Below are 19,838 nucleotides of genomic sequence, written 5' to 3'. Positions count from 1 at the left end.
GGCAGATTAAAATGTCATTATTATTATTATTATTATTATTTCAGATGCCAACAATCAGTGTATAAATAGGCAATGAACTATTAACATTACTAAAAGTCAAGTTAAATTGAGTGACAAAAATGGGGTTTAGGCTATACTGAATTAAACTTTCATAATGCTGTCAGCAATTTGGCATATTTATAAGCCAACATTAGCAAGAATAGAATAATTTCTTGTACAAACTAGGAAAATATAATTGCCCCATCATTTTACAAAATAGAAGAATATTAATAATAAAAACTGAATTTAGACCTCTAGATCATATTCTATAACTATTTGGTTTAAGTTTATAATTGAAACACTGATTCAAATTAGGATTATGTGAAACCCCCTGACTCTGGGTTAGAAGTTTGAATACAAGTGTATGCATGGGGGGAAAAAAAAGGAGTCTGTGCTAACATCTGAGTTCAACATCTTTGATTTAATGTTTATATCACAGGGGACAGATATGAATAACCAGGCTGATGCATATTAAACTGGTTGGAGCTATTTTAAGTCAATGGTTTTGTTCCTACAGTACTCATTAGAGGAAGAGACTAACTGATCTCCTGGCCTTTAGGATGATTTGCAAAACACTTTAATTTAGCATAGCTTGAAATAGAAAATATGGAACAGAATTAGGTGAAGGATTTGAAGTAACAGAAGATTAAGAAGTAGAGGAAAGAAAAATAATAAATAAATCCTTCTGTATGCCTCAGAGGAAGTAGAAAAAATGAGGGCACTTCTGTTGCGTTGAAAAATTCTCCAATGAAAATTATGCTAAATGATGGTATGATATTAAAACAGGGGTAGACCAAAAGAAAGAGTATTGTGGGATTTATGAAATACTTAGTTTAATTCACAGGACTTTAAAGAGACAGGAAACTAAGTAGAGAAGAAACAAGAAGATAGGAGGAGCTGCACAGTTCAGAGTTCTAGGGGCAGCTGTGGTAAGAGACATCAGAAGACAAATGTGAGTTTGAAAGTAGATGTGGATACCTATACCAGACAGTGCATAAAAACATGCTAAGGAAACAATGAATTGAGGCAAAAGCCAGCAAGGAAGGGACTGAGTTATAGACCTTCAGCAAATCAGGCAGCAGTAAGGATTTCCTGGTAGATTAATATGAAGATCAGAGAGAATTATTATGAGAAAGTAACTCTCAGTCATTGACTACTTTGACTACTTTGTGACATTTGACTACTTTGGCTTTTGGTGCTTGTGCAAGGATGCTGGATGTAAGTACACTATAGCCACTGTTCCAGAGTGACTTCTGTACATTTTATACGAAATCCCATGTGCTGCTCAGGACCACGTCAGCCATAGCTTCTCTTGTGCACTCTCTAGCCAACCCTTCCATGAAGCAGTATTTGTTTATATCTAAGAACTTAGTTTCTGCCTCATGGCCTGATGTGAATTTTTACAATGTAAATGTAGGGGCAATTGGCATCTCTCATTATTACAGCATATACTGACTTTTTCTGATCTCTTTCAGATTCCAAAGTCATATTGTTATCTTGACTGAACAGTCAATAATACAAAACCAATACTGCATTTTTCCTGTTTATGCCTGCAGTTCCAGTGCAAAGGACTTTTGCATTCCCCATGCAGTGCATTATGTAGTTAACTTGCTAATCTGATTGACATTAACATTTCTTAACAGGTAGCTATTCCATCGCCAGCAAAGACTAGATATCAAGTAAATTTGTACTGGTTTTGCAGCAACCCGTTGGTTGCCTTCCTTCTCTAAATTTGCCACAGCCAATTATTTTGATATTCCCATTCAAAGCTAGACATTTTAGTTCTCCAGTTTAAGTCTTAGACTTCTACCACTTGTGTAAAGCATGTGTGTTACTGTTTGGGTTTTCTGTAGTCTCTTCAGTAGGCATTCCTGTTGTTCTGCCTGTCTCCTGTTTTCTGTCTGACTGTTCCCAGCCTATATGCAGTCCTTTACTGAGAGATATGGTGTTTTTGTGACTTTACTCATAGGAATGAGTCTTTGCCTGTTAGCTTCCCCTGATGATTTTCCTATAATTTCCTTTATCTAAATCTCATGTCTACAAGATTTGTCTTGTAGATGACATGAGATTTAGATAAAGGAAATTATAGGAAAATTAAAATAGGGAAAATCATAGCAGGAAATTGTATCAGGGGCTTAGACATTATTTTTAAATCTCTAAAAAAGCAATCCACTATATAGAAGGAGTTTATTTTGAGTAAAATTCTGCCTTTTTCCCTAGGTGTTTGCTACTTTTCAGACATTGGATGCCAGGCGTTACGTGCACCTTTGGTCTGATACAGTATAGCCATATTTAAGTTATTTATTATATGAGAGCCTACTAGGACAGCAGAACAAGGCACACATTTGTGGTCTAGTAAAAATTGTGTTATGTAAAATTGAGTATTAGTGCATTAATAAGTATTAGTAGGTAGGTATTTATCCATGTGATTTGTATAAAAGTTTGTAGATTCAAGAATAGAATGCATTCTGAGGACATTACAATGGTGATCATATAACCATTTGTCTTCTGCAATTAGAGGAACCCAGTCTGGCTGGATGATTTGGAAAGCTTTTCACAATTTATGGTTCTAAAGTCATATTTTATATTCCTATTTCAGACTGTCTTTTAAAATAATTCCCAAATAAATAATGACCAGACATGTACAACTATAAAAAGAATAGATGCAGTTTTTGAGGTGTTCATATCTCACAGTGCTAACTTTTGTAGTGCTAATTTGCTTTGTTATGAGAAATATATTTAATGTTTTTTTATTTTAATGTTTACTTATTTTTATCATAAATTAGTGTTCTTTGTTTCAAATAGGGAGGCCTACCTGCAGTTGTGCACTGGGTTTTACAGGACCAAACTGCAATCAGACAGTCTGTGATCATTTTTGCCAAAACGGAGGAACCTGCAGTGTCACTGCTGGAAATCAACCCTTCTGTCACTGCTTGCCTGAGTATACAGGAGACAGATGTCAGTATTGTAAGTAATTTTCCACAAAATTCACTTACGTATGCAGGAGAAGAAAGAGCTTTTGTAGAAATGGCTTATTTCAATATTTTCTTCAATAACACCTAAAATGGAACTGTACAGGACAACTTTTTTTGTCAATAGAAATGAGATAACTCTATTAAATTTTTCTACTTAAACATCTCACATTTGTAATTGAATGTTAGTGGAAATCACAAAAATAGTGAAATGACATAATTGGTTAAAATATAAGAAGTCTCTGGTATCCCTTATCTCCTAGATGAGCCAGCACCTGTGTTTCCAACTGCTAGCTTGCCTTTCCTTTTTATTTCTAACCTGAGTAAGTAGCATATTGACAACCACTGCTTTGACTTTCACTCCTCTGTATTATTTCATCTTACTCAGTCCAAGATTACCTGCCGTGTGGTTTCTGCTCTCTCATAGTGTTGGAACTCACTTTTTTTAAGTATTTCTCTTTGGTGATGCTCACAGCTTAGGTTCTAGCCTTTGCAGCTGAGGTTCTCTGTGGTTTCTCATGCTAACTGACCAGTCTCTTCTCGCTGAGATACTGTTTTCCAAAGGTTTCCATGCCACTTCTGTCTATGTAGAATTTTCTCTAAATTTTCAGTTCTTTTACAGAGGAGAGAGGAAAGATTATCTACCAATAGGCCTTCCATTGTTACTCCATTTATGTTTTCTCTCCATACTTTCTCTTTACATGGATCACTGTTACTTCTTTTCCAGAGAGTCAGGAAAGCTGAACATAATCTTGAATTTCTTCTATTCGTCACTCATTTCAGAATTTTGATTTGTCTTCCTTAAGTCTCTTTGACATGATGCCTCAGTAACAACTCTAATATAAAAGTCATTATTGTTCTGAGATCAGAATTTTTTTCTTAGAAAATCTCCTTTTCTGTATTCCTGTTTTGCTTTTACTATAGCACTCTTCTGTCTGAGATTAAACTATTAGGAAGGATTGTTCTTTGCCTTCTCCTGATGTGCCCAAAACCTTGCTGAAGCATACAAAAATACAGTTATTTCTATTGTTATGTCTAAAATATGGGAACTTTGTTTGATACGCTCCTTTGGTAAGTGTAAGCTATTCAGTCATGCATTCTTAGTCTCTAGATTTTAGATTTCTAAACTTGTGGAAAGATTGCAGTGAGAAAGAAGAATTTTTTCTAAATCTCCAAAAAATAAATTGCAATTTGTAACACTAGTCTCTTGAAAGCTCTCTGGATTTGAAGGAAATGCCTTTGGTTAACTTGACCATGCCTATACACTTTGACATAGAAATAGAACTGTTACAGATCCATTCTTCATGGGAGTTCATTATTTAGGATGATAGAAAATAGTTTTGTCTTTTTCTGAGTATTCTTAGATGTCTTTGCCTAAAGACATTATAACAGATGAACTTACACACACACACAGTCCTGTCTCTCTCTCCTTTACTTCTGCCTCTTTTTGAAAAAAGATGTGTGGATTTAAATTTTATATTTATGTGAATCTTTTGTTTACCACCTGCATGTGTTGAATGGAAAAGTCTCACATTATCTGGCACAAATTAAATTAGTTTTTTTAATTTCTGCAGAGAATGTTGCTAAAGCCATGAGGCATCATGTAAGAAAAAACACTTTTGTTGATTGAAATGTAGGTTTATATTCATATTGCTCCGTATAGCATATTTGGGTCTTGTCTCTTAAAACATGTAAATGTCTTATAAATTAAAGCACCTGAGAAATGCTAATCACTCTGATGTTAAGTGTTACAATAACTTTCTTTGCAAGCAGCTGCAGAAGAATATAAGGGGATGTATTCTCTAACAACCACTCTATATTTTCTCTCAAGTCAAATCAGATTTGGATATAGTAATGTATATAAAAAAATAGAAGACTGTCATAGTGCTTGTTATAGAATAGAACATTAAACGTGAAATCCGTCATTTCTTTATTACCTAATTCAGTGAATTAACCAAAGAAAGCTAGATTTAAACCAAATAGAAGGGAAATTAGCTGCTGTAAAGGTCTAGTTTAGAATTATCTACCAGGTACAAAAAGTATTTAGTTTTAGTGAAAGGTCTGTCAAACAAGAAAAGGGTTAGTGTGTATCTGAAATAGGATTTGTACTGAAATAAACTGAAAGTATTTCCAGTTGGGAGACTAGAAATAAATTGAAACCTTTGAATGAAAAACCAGCAGTAATTGTGATTCTGTCCCACTTGGTATTAAACAAACTGCATCCACAAATAACTGTCTGCAAACACAATTGGGTATTTGAAAACAGCATAGTACATAAATCATGCACAGACAGACACACAGATTAAGAAAAAATATTTACTTAAGGCTTACCCAAAACCAAACAAATTGTTTCTAGTTGAATGCTTCTGCATACATCTTTCCTTTTTTTTTTTAAGAATTAATTTAAATGTAAATTTAGGGGTACTTTTAAAACAGAGTGCTTATTATCAGATTTGGATTGTCTACTGATGCTTTGGAAAAATGCCACGATTCAGAGAGACTCAAACTTATTAAAGAAAACAAAATAAAATTAGGCTTTTGCTTGTTTAAACCTTATTACTTTTAGGAAAAAGGCTTACAATGTTTTAGACTATTTTTGGTGGCCAATGACAGTTTTATATAACTTTAAAGGTTCACAGTTAATAATGTAAATGTAAACAAATATATCTGTATGATTTTTTACTCTGTGTTCACTTTGTATGTATGTTGGAATATATTAATATAGCTTTATTACAAAGATTAGTTGTCTCTAAATTATCTTTTTTAGTCTTTTTATGATGTAACTAGAGCCAATTCATAAGGAAAGAATGATACATGAAGGTGAATAGGTATTTTACTCATGCCTCCAAGTTGAAAATATTATTGGTATTTTTTATGTCAAGGACAAGGCATTTGCTTGCTGTATTGTGAGACTGTGAGGACCTTATTTTCTTCACACTTATCATCTCCAATTACCCAATGCAGAGGTTCTCCTGCAGTTAGTTCATATAAAGGCTAATAACTAAAATGTGCTCCATGTCAAAGCACTGGAAAAATGAATTTAAAAGTAAATGAATTTGTAAAGAATTCCACTAAGGTTATGCATGTGATTGTGTACACACTTATTTGATGTATTATATATAGCTCCTTATTCAAAATTCCTAAAATGAGACATACAGAATATTTAAAGTTCATGTCTTGAACCGTTTAAGGACCAAAAACCTTAAAAAAAAAGAAAGAAAAAGAAAAATGTTTTCATCCACTTACTGTAACTCAAAGTGCATATAGTGACCTCACAAGCTGTTATTTTCCCTGAAACTGAAATTCCTGAAAGAAAAAAGAACTATTTGTGTGCCATTCCAGTCCAAATGTAGTAACCACATTTTAGATATAGCAGAAGATTAACAGAGTTTGAGACTATAATCAATAATAAAAACCAGTAATTTTTTTAGAGAGTATAAAGCTCTTATTTTTCAGTTTGGGGGAATTTTTGTCCTAACAACCCTGGAAACACTTGCCTGTTGACATGTTTTTTTCATAAAATATCTCTTAATAATAGCTTTTAAAACAAAAGTAGGGTTTTTTTTCTTTCTTAAAGGAAAAAAGATGCTGCCACCACCCCCAAAAAGTACCAATCTGTACCTCGAATTGGGGGACTACAAACAACAAACTACTTCAATTAGTGTTTTTTAAGCCTCTCTGCTGCCTCAGTAGTGATCATCTAAGTAGATTAGTCTAGAGTCTGCATAGGTAGGTGGAGATGTACAGTGGATGATCCAAAAAAAAACCCTCCTCCAACAGTCAGGCAGAACTCCCTTGTCCTTCATCAGAGCTCTTCCCAAGATTATGAGTAAAACTGGCCTGACAGCCCGTAAATACGTCTGACGGGGGAACAAAATAAACACAGAGAAGCATAAGCAAAATGCGTTTCCCACTTTACGAGATACCCTCACCAATCACCCAGCAGTCTTGAATACGCTCAGGAAAATATATCAATTTTAGTAGTCTCTAATACGCTTTTTTCAAGGTGCCTCCCAGTTGAACAACAGTTTTGAGTGTTTACACTTTCAGATTCAAGGCTGAAGGTGCCATTTGGTCAAAATTTCGTTTTCTAGTGAACAGCTTGATAATGCTCTACTTCTAGCTGCTCCTGAGTCACCCTCAGTCATATCCTGGACTTAAATAGACAGGAACTTTGTAGTATTGACAGGAAGGTAATATTTTGTTCATGTGGAACATTTTAACTCTAAGTTAACACGGAGAGATAGTTCAGAATTGTATACATGTTGTGTTTCAGTTATTTCACCTGCCCGTCAGGAACGTGATGAAAAGCTCAAGACAATATTAACCACTCCGAACTGGGGAAAGTGTTAGAAGCAGAGAGATTTTTAGGGATTTGGCCCCGTTGAGGAGCTTAAATGACAAGAATTTAAAAAAGAGCTGTTCAACCAAAGGAAAGCTGTCAATACTGCATAAATGGAAATGAACCTAAATGTTAAAATACCAGTATTTTGAGGCACTGGAAGCCTCTTCAAGCAACTTATTTCTTTTAAAACTACATGGAAAAAAAATGAGAGTTACTGGTGCCTCTAGAGAGTTAAAGAAATCACTACGTGAAATCTCAATCCTGTGGACATTTAAGCCGTTAAATGAGCTAATGGGTTCTTTCAAAGTCTATGAAGATAAGCATGTGTATACTTTTTTGTAGAATTTATGGATTATGTCTTTATACATTATTATTATAACTTCATGAAATTTTAGTATGTGGATAAATGAAAATAAAACTTAATTATTTCAAAATACCATTTCAGTATAACATAATGTTGTTAACACTAATGTGAATGTATCAAAAGTTTCTTATCCACCCTATGTCCCATTAGATATATTAACATTACTCTGATTTTCTCATCACTAGTCATATCATCTGGGGCAATGCCATAGATGGTTAAACATCTGGAAGAAAAAAATCTCTCTTATGAGCTTATACCTTTTTTTCACTTTGCAGTTATAACTAAGTTACTATATATCGTGTGTCTGTTTTTAGGTATTCTTGATTCCTACACTTGCCAATCAGTCACCAGCTTCATTTGCCATTTTGTTTTTATTATTGTACTTTTTAAAAGCCAAAAAACTAAGAGTATTACTTTTTATGATGTGATACTCTTTCATATCTTTTAATATCTAGCTTTCGTGTTGTTTGCAGATGTTTGCCACCATTATTGTGTGAATTCTGAATCATGTACTATTTCTGATGATGGAAGTGTAGAATGTGTCTGTCCAGTACGATTTGAGGGTCCAAAATGTGAAGTAGACAAGTGTGTAAGATGTCATGGGGGACACTGCATAATAAACAAGGACAATAATGATATATCATGCAAGTAAGTGGGGGGGTATGTTCAAAATTGCATACTCAATAGCCATGAAATCCCTTAAATCTGTAAAATTTGTTGCTCAGTGGCTAGCCCCTGAATTGATCACATCAGAACAGTGTCTTTGAGCATACAGATACTTAAATCTAGAAGAACCTACTGGCTCCTGCCTTTTTAAACCAACTTTTGGGGCACTCATCACTGGGAGAAGCATCATATAGCAGGAGACTGAGCAACTCTTCACTAGGAAAATATCCTAATAGGAATATTTAATGAAGTTAACAGTCTAGTTTTACCACATTTCTGAAATTTGTTCTTCTTTCTGCAGTATCTGTGGCAATGGTAGAGACATACTGTATACTAATGAAAGCATATGTAGTGGGATGTGCTGTTGTGTTACTGAGTGATTACTGTATAGGAATAGTTTGTTTTCATGAACTTAATAAAAGGAAAGATGCAAAATATTTTTCTTAAGAAGCTCACTGCCTATGCTACGTTTTTCAGGGTGGAAACCTAGAATTCCTGTAATCAGTAGATCTTGTACATACCGTAAAAGGAGTATTTAAATATATAGATTACTATAAGGTAATTCACACTGGATTTAAAAAAAAATACTGATGGCTATTTGTATTTTTTTAAACATGACAGCTGCAGTAACGGAAAGATTGCCTCTACTTGTCAGTTATGTGATGGCTACTGTTACAATGGTGGTACATGTCAACTGGACCCAGACACAAATATACCTGTCTGTCTGTGAGTATATTGCACTGTGGTAGGTCATTAAAATATCTGTGTGCCAACAAATACTAAAGTTAATGTGTGCATACATTTAGGAAATGTAATGTGTTGTTTGCAGTGGTATCTTGTGGTACTTTTCCTAGTTATTTCTATAACTTGATACTTTATCTACTTCTTGCAATATGGATATCGCAAGATGTATGTAAGACATACATTGCAAAATGTATATAGGTATATCTTTTTAGGCTCTAATAATTTCAGACTGGGTCTAAAACACATTTAGGCATTTGTTCTGGAATGGCATCCAGAGGTGCAAGGGAGGCATCTTGCTTCCCTATGAAGTATATGGGGCAGGTAGCCTGTGAAGATCTTGAAAAGATGTTTGCCTGCCCCTGGTTCTCAAAGATGGATGAAGTCTTTTCTTCTAAAAGGACAGTCAGAGGTGGTGGTGGAACACATCTGCAAGGAGCCTGATAGCTATAGGATAGGAAGAATAATTTCTGTGGTTATTTGCTATATGTGTCTGAGGGTATGTACATGTATCTGTCGCTTCTGCCCTAACCTTTACACTACCTATAAACCATAACTGTTCTGTTTGAGGTTGCTCTCTCCCTCCTGCCGAAATACACCACTGTTGAGAAAATAATTCAAGATACTTCTTCAACTTCTTAAGCCCAGACATCAAATACCAAAGGAAATATGATTCTGTAGTCTAGACAGTAAAGTACTCTCTTAAGAGGTAGAAAAACCTATTCTAGTCCTTGCTTGAGAGCTGTGGTGTATCTTCTTGTTCAGCTGCTAGATGTAAAATATAGAAGTAGTCATTGTAGCAAGAAATTAATTTCTTTCCTGCTCTCAGTTGCAACACCTAATCACTAAGCTACTGAGTCATACTGGTTTTTTTTATTCTTGGCTAATAAATCTTCCTATGTTTTCTGCACTGCAGAAAAGCTTCGTTATTGAATAGTCTTCCACTTCTCAGAACAACCTGGAGGTCAGAGCATTCTCCAGGAATGTATGAGATGTTAGAAGAAGTAATTGAACTTTAGTATCTCATTTCCAGGGTGACATAAGTAAGTTATTGTCCCAAGGAATCTGGCAGTACAACAACTTTGTAAAGAAAGTGCAGCCATTCCTTCATTTTGTTGATGTGTATGAGGCAGGTGATCTTACAGAGATGCCTGTTGTATTTGGACTCTGAAGGAAGTTAGATGGAGAAACGCCTAGCTTTTGTAGTCTGACCAGCGTAAGAGAGGGACCAAGCTGTTCATCCCTGTGAAAGCTCAAGCGCTTCTGAATGTGCGAAGAGGCTAAGCTGTAGATGCTATACTGTTGAAAAGGAAGTATATATGCATATATACATACATACCGTATGCAGCTATGGGGTTAAGGACAACTAAGCTGAGTTCATGAATGCAGTTCTGTGCTGTGGTCCTTACTCAAGCGAAAACACTTTAAAGGCCTGTGTGCATCTCTCTCTCTCTCTCTCTCTCTCTCTCTCTCTTTTAACTATTTTGATCTAGCCCTTAATAATTATTATTTATAGCTCTGTAAATATCTTAGCAGAGGAGTAGAGAGATTCATAATTCTCAGCAAAAGAAGAATCTCACAGCTTTAATATGTTAGGCTTAAATATGATGACCAAATCTGGTAATTGACATGCTTAAACACTTCGAATGGCTGTTTTGGAAGCTTGTGATTCTTCCTTTCTTTTCTGATTGAATGGGTTTATAATTTTTCAAATTTGTACGGAACACCATAGCATCTCAAGGAGAACAAGTTTCATACATTCATTTGTGTATGGATTTACAATACATAAAAGCTGTTGAATGCACCAACACTGCCAACTGCTAAGAAAACAGTCATGAACATTTTTAAGGCAATCGTACTTCGGATCAATCAATACAAATGTATAGCACATTTAACAATAATACTTAGTAAAGAATATTAGATTCTTGAACACAGAAGTTTGTACAGGCCTGTTGTTTTACTAGTGTTTGATTAACATTGATTATCAAATTTTGCAGTATAGTATCAGATTGGATCTTCCATGTAAAAAAGAGTATTATTTAATATCTGTGTGTGTGCGCATGTGTATGTGTGTGTGCCTTGCCGTCATTATATATACTGCGTTTAAAATCTGTTCAGCAAAAGGCAGAATATTTATGTAGGTCTATTTTACTGAAATTCTGCAGATGCTCTGTGGGGTTTAAAAGTCAGCGCTGTGACCAGAAAGTGAACCCTTGTGATTACTACTGTCAGAATGAGGGAATTTGCACTTTAACTGCGTTTAATGAACCAAGATGCAAGTAGGTTTAACCTTCCACTTAATGCTGCACATTGTGTGACATCATTTCAGGCCACAGTTCATTGGTTCAAGTCATGCACATTCACATACATTTCACAATATATACTTAATCTGGGGGCTCGTTTCTGTAATACACACTTACCCTTTGATAGCTGCACTGATGAGTATATTTAAACATAGACTGTTGGAGTATCTATATCATTGGAGAAAGAAATGAAAATACTTCAATTTTAATAAGCATATTGAAAATACTGAAAATGCCACTTGGCTTTTATTGTTCACATTGTGAGATATTTTACCAAGTTAATCCTACACATAAAGTTTAGCAAATAGTGATATTGCACATGTTTTTAGTCTAAAACTGACTTTCCATTTGTTATCTCTACAGGGAAGGAAACAGAAAAGCTATTTAGCTGCCATTTCAAGAGCTAAGCTTGTATTCATAACCCTCTTTGTTAACCTCATATAAATGTGCTTTAAAATAGAAACTATCTAACAAACAAAAATAGGAAAGCTACATCATAACTTTTTCTTCTCCTCTGATAAAAAAAAATATATAAAATAGATATATCTGCATGCTGTATTTCTCTGACGGATTTCAGGCCTGTTTCTTAAAAAGAAAGTTTTAATCCTCGCCAGGAAAGGAAACTACCTTTGCCTTTGAAAATACTGTATGTCAGACATACGCAGTGATATGAAATACTAGTCAGAAGTACATGGATTTACTTACCAGTTGTTATGCCAAAGTCAGAATTTCAAGTCATGAGCCAAAGACCTAGACTTTATTCAGCTGAAATACAGAAACTCCAACAGCTTTAATCTTATCTCATCTAAATACGTGGTTTATGAGCATATAATGCGCTGTAGGGATGAGATGTGTCTGTCTGTTGGTGGGTGATGAGAGCAATGAGAATTATTAGGTATGGTGAATAATTTTCTTATTTTATTGAAATGATGATCACAATTCCTATGTCAGTATTCTCAAGAAATGAAACTCTGTGCCTTGAGCTGCCAAAGTCCATTGAAAAGTAGATTAGCAGTTCTGACTGAGTGTGCATAACACAAAGAAATCATCACCCTTGTCATTAACTACTTTGTAAACCTCAAAGAATGTGGAGTGGGTCTATTTATCAGCATACATGGGTCATGGTTGTTTGGAACAGTTTGTACTTCTGTGTATCACACTTGAGTGTTCAGAATAATACAATTCTCAAAACAACCTGTTGCTGCCTGTATGCTCAGGTAATGCAAGTGCCTGTCCTCCTCTTTCTCTAAAACTTCGGGGCACATTATCTGAACTCTCAAGAAGGTAACAGTCCAAAATTTGTTGTGAAATGTTTTAATATGTAAAATAGAAAGTCTAAAAATACAACATGCAGAATTACTTCTTGTTTTTCATACTGTCTCTGACAACTTTTAAGAAAGTGTTAATTATTTAAACTGTAAAAGTTTACTTTTTAGCTAATGCAGGATTTTTACAGAAAAAAATGAGATAATTGTTTTGGGGTTTTTTGAGTTTTTCGTTATTTTTAAGATGAACTTTCTTCTGAAGCATTACCTTTTTTATAGCCAACAAGAGTTGCATTCTGTTTCAACTGGAGTCAAAACTCACAAAGATACTGGCAGTAGGATTTCAGCAAAGTTAATCGCATTAGTTCTGGAGTAGCATTGATAAGCCTTTTTTCACATTGCCTGTTCTCATAATCTTTTGGTTTGGTTTAGCTATATTTACCATCAAAATAATAATAATAAAAAATTATTAAACCATCTTGGAATCTCTTGGTTAGTCTTTGAGTTGATAATGTGAATTTTAACCTCCTCAGAACTTCTTTGGGAGCCCAGCTGCCAAGAATTGCAAGGATCCATGCTAGCAGAAAGGGATCACAGGATGCATAGGCCCACTGATCCTTTCTTCCTGCTTTTCCAACAGTGCGTAATTGAAAGAAATGCAAAGGTGGATTGTTAAAATAGGAACTCTGTTGTGAAGCTTTATGCTGCCAAACAGTTCTCTTAGACAGATGAAGATAACATTTTTTTCCTTCAGATACATTTAAGGCCACAGCCCAGGACATGCAGTAGCCAAAGTCTGAACTCAGCCATGGAAAGTAAATAAACAAGTCTCAGAAATCCAAGGAAAAGTATTAGCTGTCCAAGACAAAATCAGACTCTTCCATACTTTCTGAAAGACATAGTTAGGGAAAAGTAGAAAACAAAGGCTTAAAGAAGATGTAAGAAAAAGGAAGAGCAGAGCTTGTGCAAAAGAGATATTAGATTCCATATTCTTCCTCTAGAAGTTGAAACAGTCCAAAGGACTGTTTTCTTGCTGAAGGTTGTAGTACTTCTCTTTGAGAAGGTTATCTTCCACAGAGAAGATGAGGGTGATGATTTTAAACATAGTGATTTCCTTAGTTTACTTTTTTATTCTTACTGTGACAGTGTTCCCAAAACCAATTATATAGTGGTTTCACAGCAAAATTGTACTGTCCTCCTTTCTCTGTTATCTGGGCAGGGTTTTTTGAAGATACTTTTGGAGGGTTTTTTTATTAAATGTATTGTAAGATGGAGAAAGGAAGAAAGGAAATGGGGAAGAAAAGAGGGTGGTAGAGAAAGATTAAATTCAAGATTCTCTTGAACATGAGGAAGAGAGTCAGATGAACTGGCATTCAGAAGAAGTGGAAGTCTAAATGAAACCTTAGTAGATGACTTTTTTTTCTCATTCACAATCTAAACGTAGAGAAAGCTAGTTCTCCTGTTGTCTGTTCAGACTGCTGTTGTTAGTATGGCCACCAGTGACTGTGTCAAGGAATTGTTATCAGAATCTTCTAAACCCTTTTTCTCTTTACAAAGCCAAAATGGCTTAGAGGAAAGGGAAGAGAAGCGAGTAGGAGGAATGAGTTGAAGACAGTTATGGTGATGTAGAGGAAGAAGTTTAATTCCATATATGTCTCAGTTCTTCTTGCCAACCTCAGTACAAGCTCCAGTTGATCCCAGTGTCTTGTGTTTTTCTGGCACCAAAGTAGTTCTTAACAGGAGCTTGTTTATAATTTTACCAAGCTCATATTGGCAAGTAGGAGACATCAGAGAGGAATAAAGTAACACCATGCTTTCTGAGAGCCGCTGTGCTATGGAACAGTAGTCTCACAGACTTTCCCTGTAAGTTCTGCTCCATCTTTAGGGAAAACAGTTTATCCCTCCTACTTGCATGTCTGGCTACATTATGGGTGGCATCTGTCTGGTCTCTGAGAGACAGTTAAGGACTAATCTTTTTCTAAACCCATCTCCAATTCATTGGTGGACAATTTTTAGAAAGAAGAAATTGGAAATGGCTGGCTTATTTGTATTCTCATTCAGCAAGAGCTCCTCTCCTCTCTCTCTCTAATCAGTTGGGAATGCAAACTTTATACACAATCAAGCCCTTATTAGTATTCAGTAAGACAACAGAGAGTAAGATTTATCTATTCTGAAGGGCAATCCTAAAGCCATAATTATACAGAGGAACTGTAAACCTCTAAGAGCGTACTCTGCTTTTACCAACCTAAACTGTTACAGCATATTTTTATCCAGAATTCTTCCTATCTCGAGTTTTTAAAACCTGAAACCACTGAATATTAGTTGTGTGTTGCAAATAGAAGCTGCCCTTTTCACCTAACTGGTTTATGAATGAATTAAAGCCCCACTGCGACTGCACATCAGCCTCTAAAAGGGAAGAATTTATGAAATTGGTCTCTAGTTTCAATGAATACTCTGTCAAGTTCTGAAAGATACAGAATATACTGCAACTGGTCTTTCGATATAAGGTGCTATGCAATCCAGGTTATGAATTCTTAGGATTCTTTCCTAAATTCTTGAATTTTTAGGAATATGAAGAACTTTCTTTATTCTTTTTTACATATTCTTTTCCTTATTGCTCAATAATGAAGGTTGAGAGAAAGTTTAATATCAAAATGTTAAAATTTAAGGTACTGACCTTTTCTTTTTCTATGCACCACTGAGAGTATCTTTTAAGAATATCATCTTATGTATACTTACTATCTTTTTAACATTCACGTAATAAATTTCTTAAGGATTTCTTAAGGATTCTCACTGATAGGTTGTGTAGGGGACATGTATAACACTAGAAGCATACGAGATGTGTCTGAGTCGCATCCAGTAACTTCACAAATCCACTGAAAGCAGAACAGAAGGGAGATCAGGTTCAAATGGGAAACAAGAAATGCTTTATTTCAGAAAATGTCAGCTGCATCTGTTCTATCAGTTTATCTTTTGTGTTTTGATAGTTAGCTTTATTTTGCATCTCAGTTTCCTCTTCACAAATTATCTAACTGCATATGCAGTTCATGCAAGAGAAACAAAGTTTAGGGAGAGATTATATCTTGTATTATACCAACAGAGTTGGAAAGAATATAGACACTTTTCAGTACACAAGATCTTCCTCAGTTGATATAAAAGCAGTGCTATATCAGTTAATTTAGTAAAGAATATTACCCTCTCCCAAATAACTTTGTTTCTTTTATGCTTTTACCATAACTATAGCTTGCTATAATTGCATCTTAGTATTTTTATTACCGTTATTTGCATCGGCACATAAATGTGATCAAATTAGAATGCCCTTGCACTAGGCATTATAGAAATATGATGAAGGATGTTCCTGTTATATGAAGTTCACAGTCAACATGATTCAAGATAATACAAGACATAACAAATCGTATTGATCCTTATCTAAATCTGACTGAATTTAAGGGGAGTTTGTAAATACTGTAATAGGCCTTTGAGCAACCTTGTATGAGTGTGGCTGAGGAGTTCAAGGTGACAAAAGTAAGGTTATATTACTATGCTGGCTAATATAAGAGGATAGTCATTTCTTCCTTCTTGGATTACTTTCAGCATAAAGGTTTGTGCAGTTCTGTGTATCTAAAGTTTGGATCTTCTGTTTCCTAGGAGTCATCAGAAAAAAGAGAGAGAAATTCAGAGGACAATTCACAGCATTAGATTAGTTGCCTGTGGTTAAATGTGTTGACTGTTCAGAGAGCTTCAGATTGGGTGTGTTGTATTTCTAAATTAGACTGAATGTCCCTTCTTCTGTAATGAAGAATAAGCCATCCTGGGTTGTTTAATTGCTTGCAGTCAGCAGATGCATGGCTTTTGAGAGCAAATTTGGTAGAGAAATCAGTGGCCTTTCAGATTAATTAAAAAGCATGGTCCATACAGGAGCTTGAAAGAAAGCCTAACTTTGGTAGCAGAAGCTGACAAGTGAACAGTGAAGAAAGAAAGAACTAATTCATTTCTAAAATGAACAAGTTGGCTGAGTAGTATATTAAAGACAACAGTAAACAAACAGGGAAAACAAGTTCTGAAATTTCTTAAAAAGGAGAACAAAATACTTGAAGTGCTGACATGGGAAAATCAGAAAACTGATTCCCACAAAAATGTAATAGACAAGGGAGATGTTCTTGCCAGCATTATTTTCAGTAGGTTGGAGAGAGACACTGTGTACATAGGCATGTGTGTGTGTTATGGAGATCTGAAAGGAAAGAGCATGTCCCTCCTGATGGGGAACTTTTCTCAAGTTCATATTCCATAACGCTGTACCGCTCTCCATTCCTTTCCTATCAAAAGGTCTTCTTAAGTGGGAACAGTTTCTGTGTGAGTGTATGTGTGTACACAAGACTCATAACTATGGCAGAGCTGTGATCAAAAAAAGATATAGTCTGGTTATGGACAAGAAGGACGCAGCAGATTGAAATCCCCTCACCTAGCATTTTCTGAAGATTGAGCCAAAAAAAAAAAAAAAAAAAAGCTATCGCAGGTAGAATAGCTGCAGCCTCAAGAAGACTGCCTAAGAGCAGAAGGCAATTCTAACCATGACAGGCAATAAAAGTGACAGAGAGAACAGAAGCTTTCGTCAAATATCTTACAATAAATGTTTTCCATATGATTTGCTAGAGGATATTTAATGAGCTACCCAATTACAGTTACAACAGGAACTTCACACTATTATGCTAGTTCTTTAAAATCTTACTCTTTCAACTAAAAACAGATTTGTTACAAATGTCTTGAATTTGAACATAATCAGCAGATTTTAACTTTATATTATAGAAAATCTTGCATCCGGTTGGTATCACAAACTAGTGCTATTTAAAGAATTAAATCCAACTGGATATTTAAAGAGTGGTAGTCAAAGGGAGAAATGACAAGACCTTGGAAAAGAGGAGTATATATATTTTTCATTGAACATTTCTAGCCAGGCTTGTGATGCGCATATCTTTTGTCCGTGAGTTTAAACCTGTTTGGATGAAACATGCACAGAAGTTGCCGCCACACATCACTAGTTTTACCTCTGTGAGAAGGAGAGAAAAAACATGGTTTATTGTATACCTATTGATCCAGTCATTTCTGATTCTTTTCATATTTTTACCACCTTGATCCATTCTTTTCATTTTGGGTGCTCAGTATAATTTCAGCTACAGTAGTAGTTATCTAGACACATTTTATCTTTATATATTTACTGTGTGTTAATAACATTAATATGTGTATAATATATGTACTGTATACATTTTCCTAGTAGCAGGGAGTTTACTGATCCTCAACTGCTGTGACGATTTCACTTCATTCTTTTGCTTTGACAGGATAAGGCCAAGTCACATCTCAAAGCTTGTTTCTTTGCAGTGAACCACATGCAACAACTATAAATTATGATTTGTATATAGTATAATTCGTATATATTAGTATATAATTTGTTTATAATAAACATTTATGTTTAAAGTGACATTTTATTTTTCCTTGTATGTTTTTATTAAATTTAAGATTCTTTGAGTTCCTCAAAAGTGATTTTCTGTATAGCACTATAACATCAGCTCCCTGTACGATGAAAGCCTTACTTTCAAAAGTATCGCTAAATGCATTTCAGGAATAGTATAGTGATTTAGTTTAGTGCAAGGATTTTGTTGTGCTGTGTCATCCCAGAAAGTTTTGGGGGAAAAAGAGGATTATTTTAATTTATATCTTTCAGTGCTATTTAATGGAGATAGTAAATACAGATAGTAAATAACTATAATCCAGATGTTTTGTTCTCTAGTCTTAAAAGTAGTTTTAATGTTAAAGATAAGACATTTACAAGAGGAATTTTAATGCAAATGTTTTTAAAATATGAAGCTGGAAACTTTCATTTTAATATTTTACTGTTTTTTAATACATAACTGTATATGGCATGACCAAAAGGAAATGAAAAGTTAGAAAATCACCTTGTATAATTAGAAAATACCATTTTTAAGTAAAGAACATTTTCAATTTCCCTTCAACCTCTATGCTGTGATGACAGTTTCACAAATTCTGTTGTATTTCTAGACTAATCTTTTAATGCTGCATTCCTTGTCAGTCTTTTGATACACACTGGTATATTGAGTTGGAAAGCAGTTCTCTACAAAAATACCTCTAACTGCCTATTCTGTCTTCTATATTATATTTTTCAGACAATGCCTGTGGCACAAAAAAAAAAAAAAGAAAAAACAGAAAAGAAAAAAAATGGCATGCTGCCACCAATTTAGCCTTTTTGCTAGTTTTTTATATTTGTTCAGAAATTTAACAATCAAATTGTTCCTTTTGGTCAAGTGCCAATGTAATTGAGTTTGAAGTTTTTCAGTGTTCTGACCTGTAAGGGTCATAAAAAAATACAGGAAGGAAATATTTTCTTTCATAAATAAATTCTGCAACAACAGCACAATGAATTTCAGAAATATAAATATCTTGATTCTAACTGTTCTTCGTTACAAATAGAACATCTTTCTGATTTCAGTTTAGAGGTTTTTAAGAAAAATCTCTCTTTTTCTGTAGTGCTGCATAAATACTTCCTATCACACGGGCATTCTGTGTCTCAGGTGGTGTGCTTCCCAAGCAGTCATCTCTTTCTAAATGTAGAACAAATGATAGCAGAGAGAGCTCTAGCACAGTTTCGTTAATGACCTTGGCAGCAGACTAGGTGCAGCCTGTTTATGCCATTCCCTTTCAGGATTCATACTGCTCTTCTGTAGGATGTTGTTGCTGTTGGAACTGTTCACCGATTCTATAGGGGACTGGAGATTTGCACCCTAAGGTGTTCACTGTAGCACCTGCACCACGTAGCTGACGCCGACACATCCTTCACTGTCACACTCCCCAGCTCTTTCCATCTGCGTCTGTTTGTGTGTAGCTCAGGTTAGGCATTAGCACTGTCCTGCTTCACACTTCTGGATAAGGTGAATGTCTACTAGAACCAGTGGTATTACGTAGTGCTGCTTCATTGACGCCTTTTTGTTTGCCCATGCTGCAAATGTCATATCTCAAACAATAAAACTGGTGGCAATACTACAGAACGGAAGCTTCTGGTACCAAATGTTTGGAAAGGTACAAAATAACGTGCATCAGTTGAAACCTGAAGTCATTTCCCATGCTAGATAC

General features: G+C 35.0%; 1 protein-coding gene across 1 annotated transcript in view; it reads left to right on the top strand.

The window, feature by feature from the left end:
* The window catches only part of LRP1B (LDL receptor related protein 1B), a 752,762-nt gene that overhangs the window by 720,032 nt on the left and 12,892 nt on the right, over positions 1–19,838 (top strand). Inside the window, exons 84-87 of the mRNA XM_067299399.1 lie at positions 2,845–3,006; positions 8,194–8,368; positions 9,008–9,112; positions 11,293–11,406. Of these exons, the coding sequence (XP_067155500.1) occupies positions 2,845–3,006; positions 8,194–8,368; positions 9,008–9,112; positions 11,293–11,406 (556 nt within the window). The remainder of the gene's footprint in view (positions 1–2,844; positions 3,007–8,193; positions 8,369–9,007; positions 9,113–11,292; positions 11,407–19,838) is intronic.

The sequence above is a fragment of the Apteryx mantelli genome, chromosome 6, assembly GCF_036417845.1.
Source record: "Apteryx mantelli isolate bAptMan1 chromosome 6, bAptMan1.hap1, whole genome shotgun sequence".
NCBI classification, from domain to species: domain Eukaryota; kingdom Metazoa; phylum Chordata; class Aves; order Apterygiformes; family Apterygidae; genus Apteryx; species Apteryx mantelli.
The sequence above is the reverse complement of the archived record's forward strand: the minus strand, read 5'-3'. Positions and strand labels throughout refer to the sequence as shown.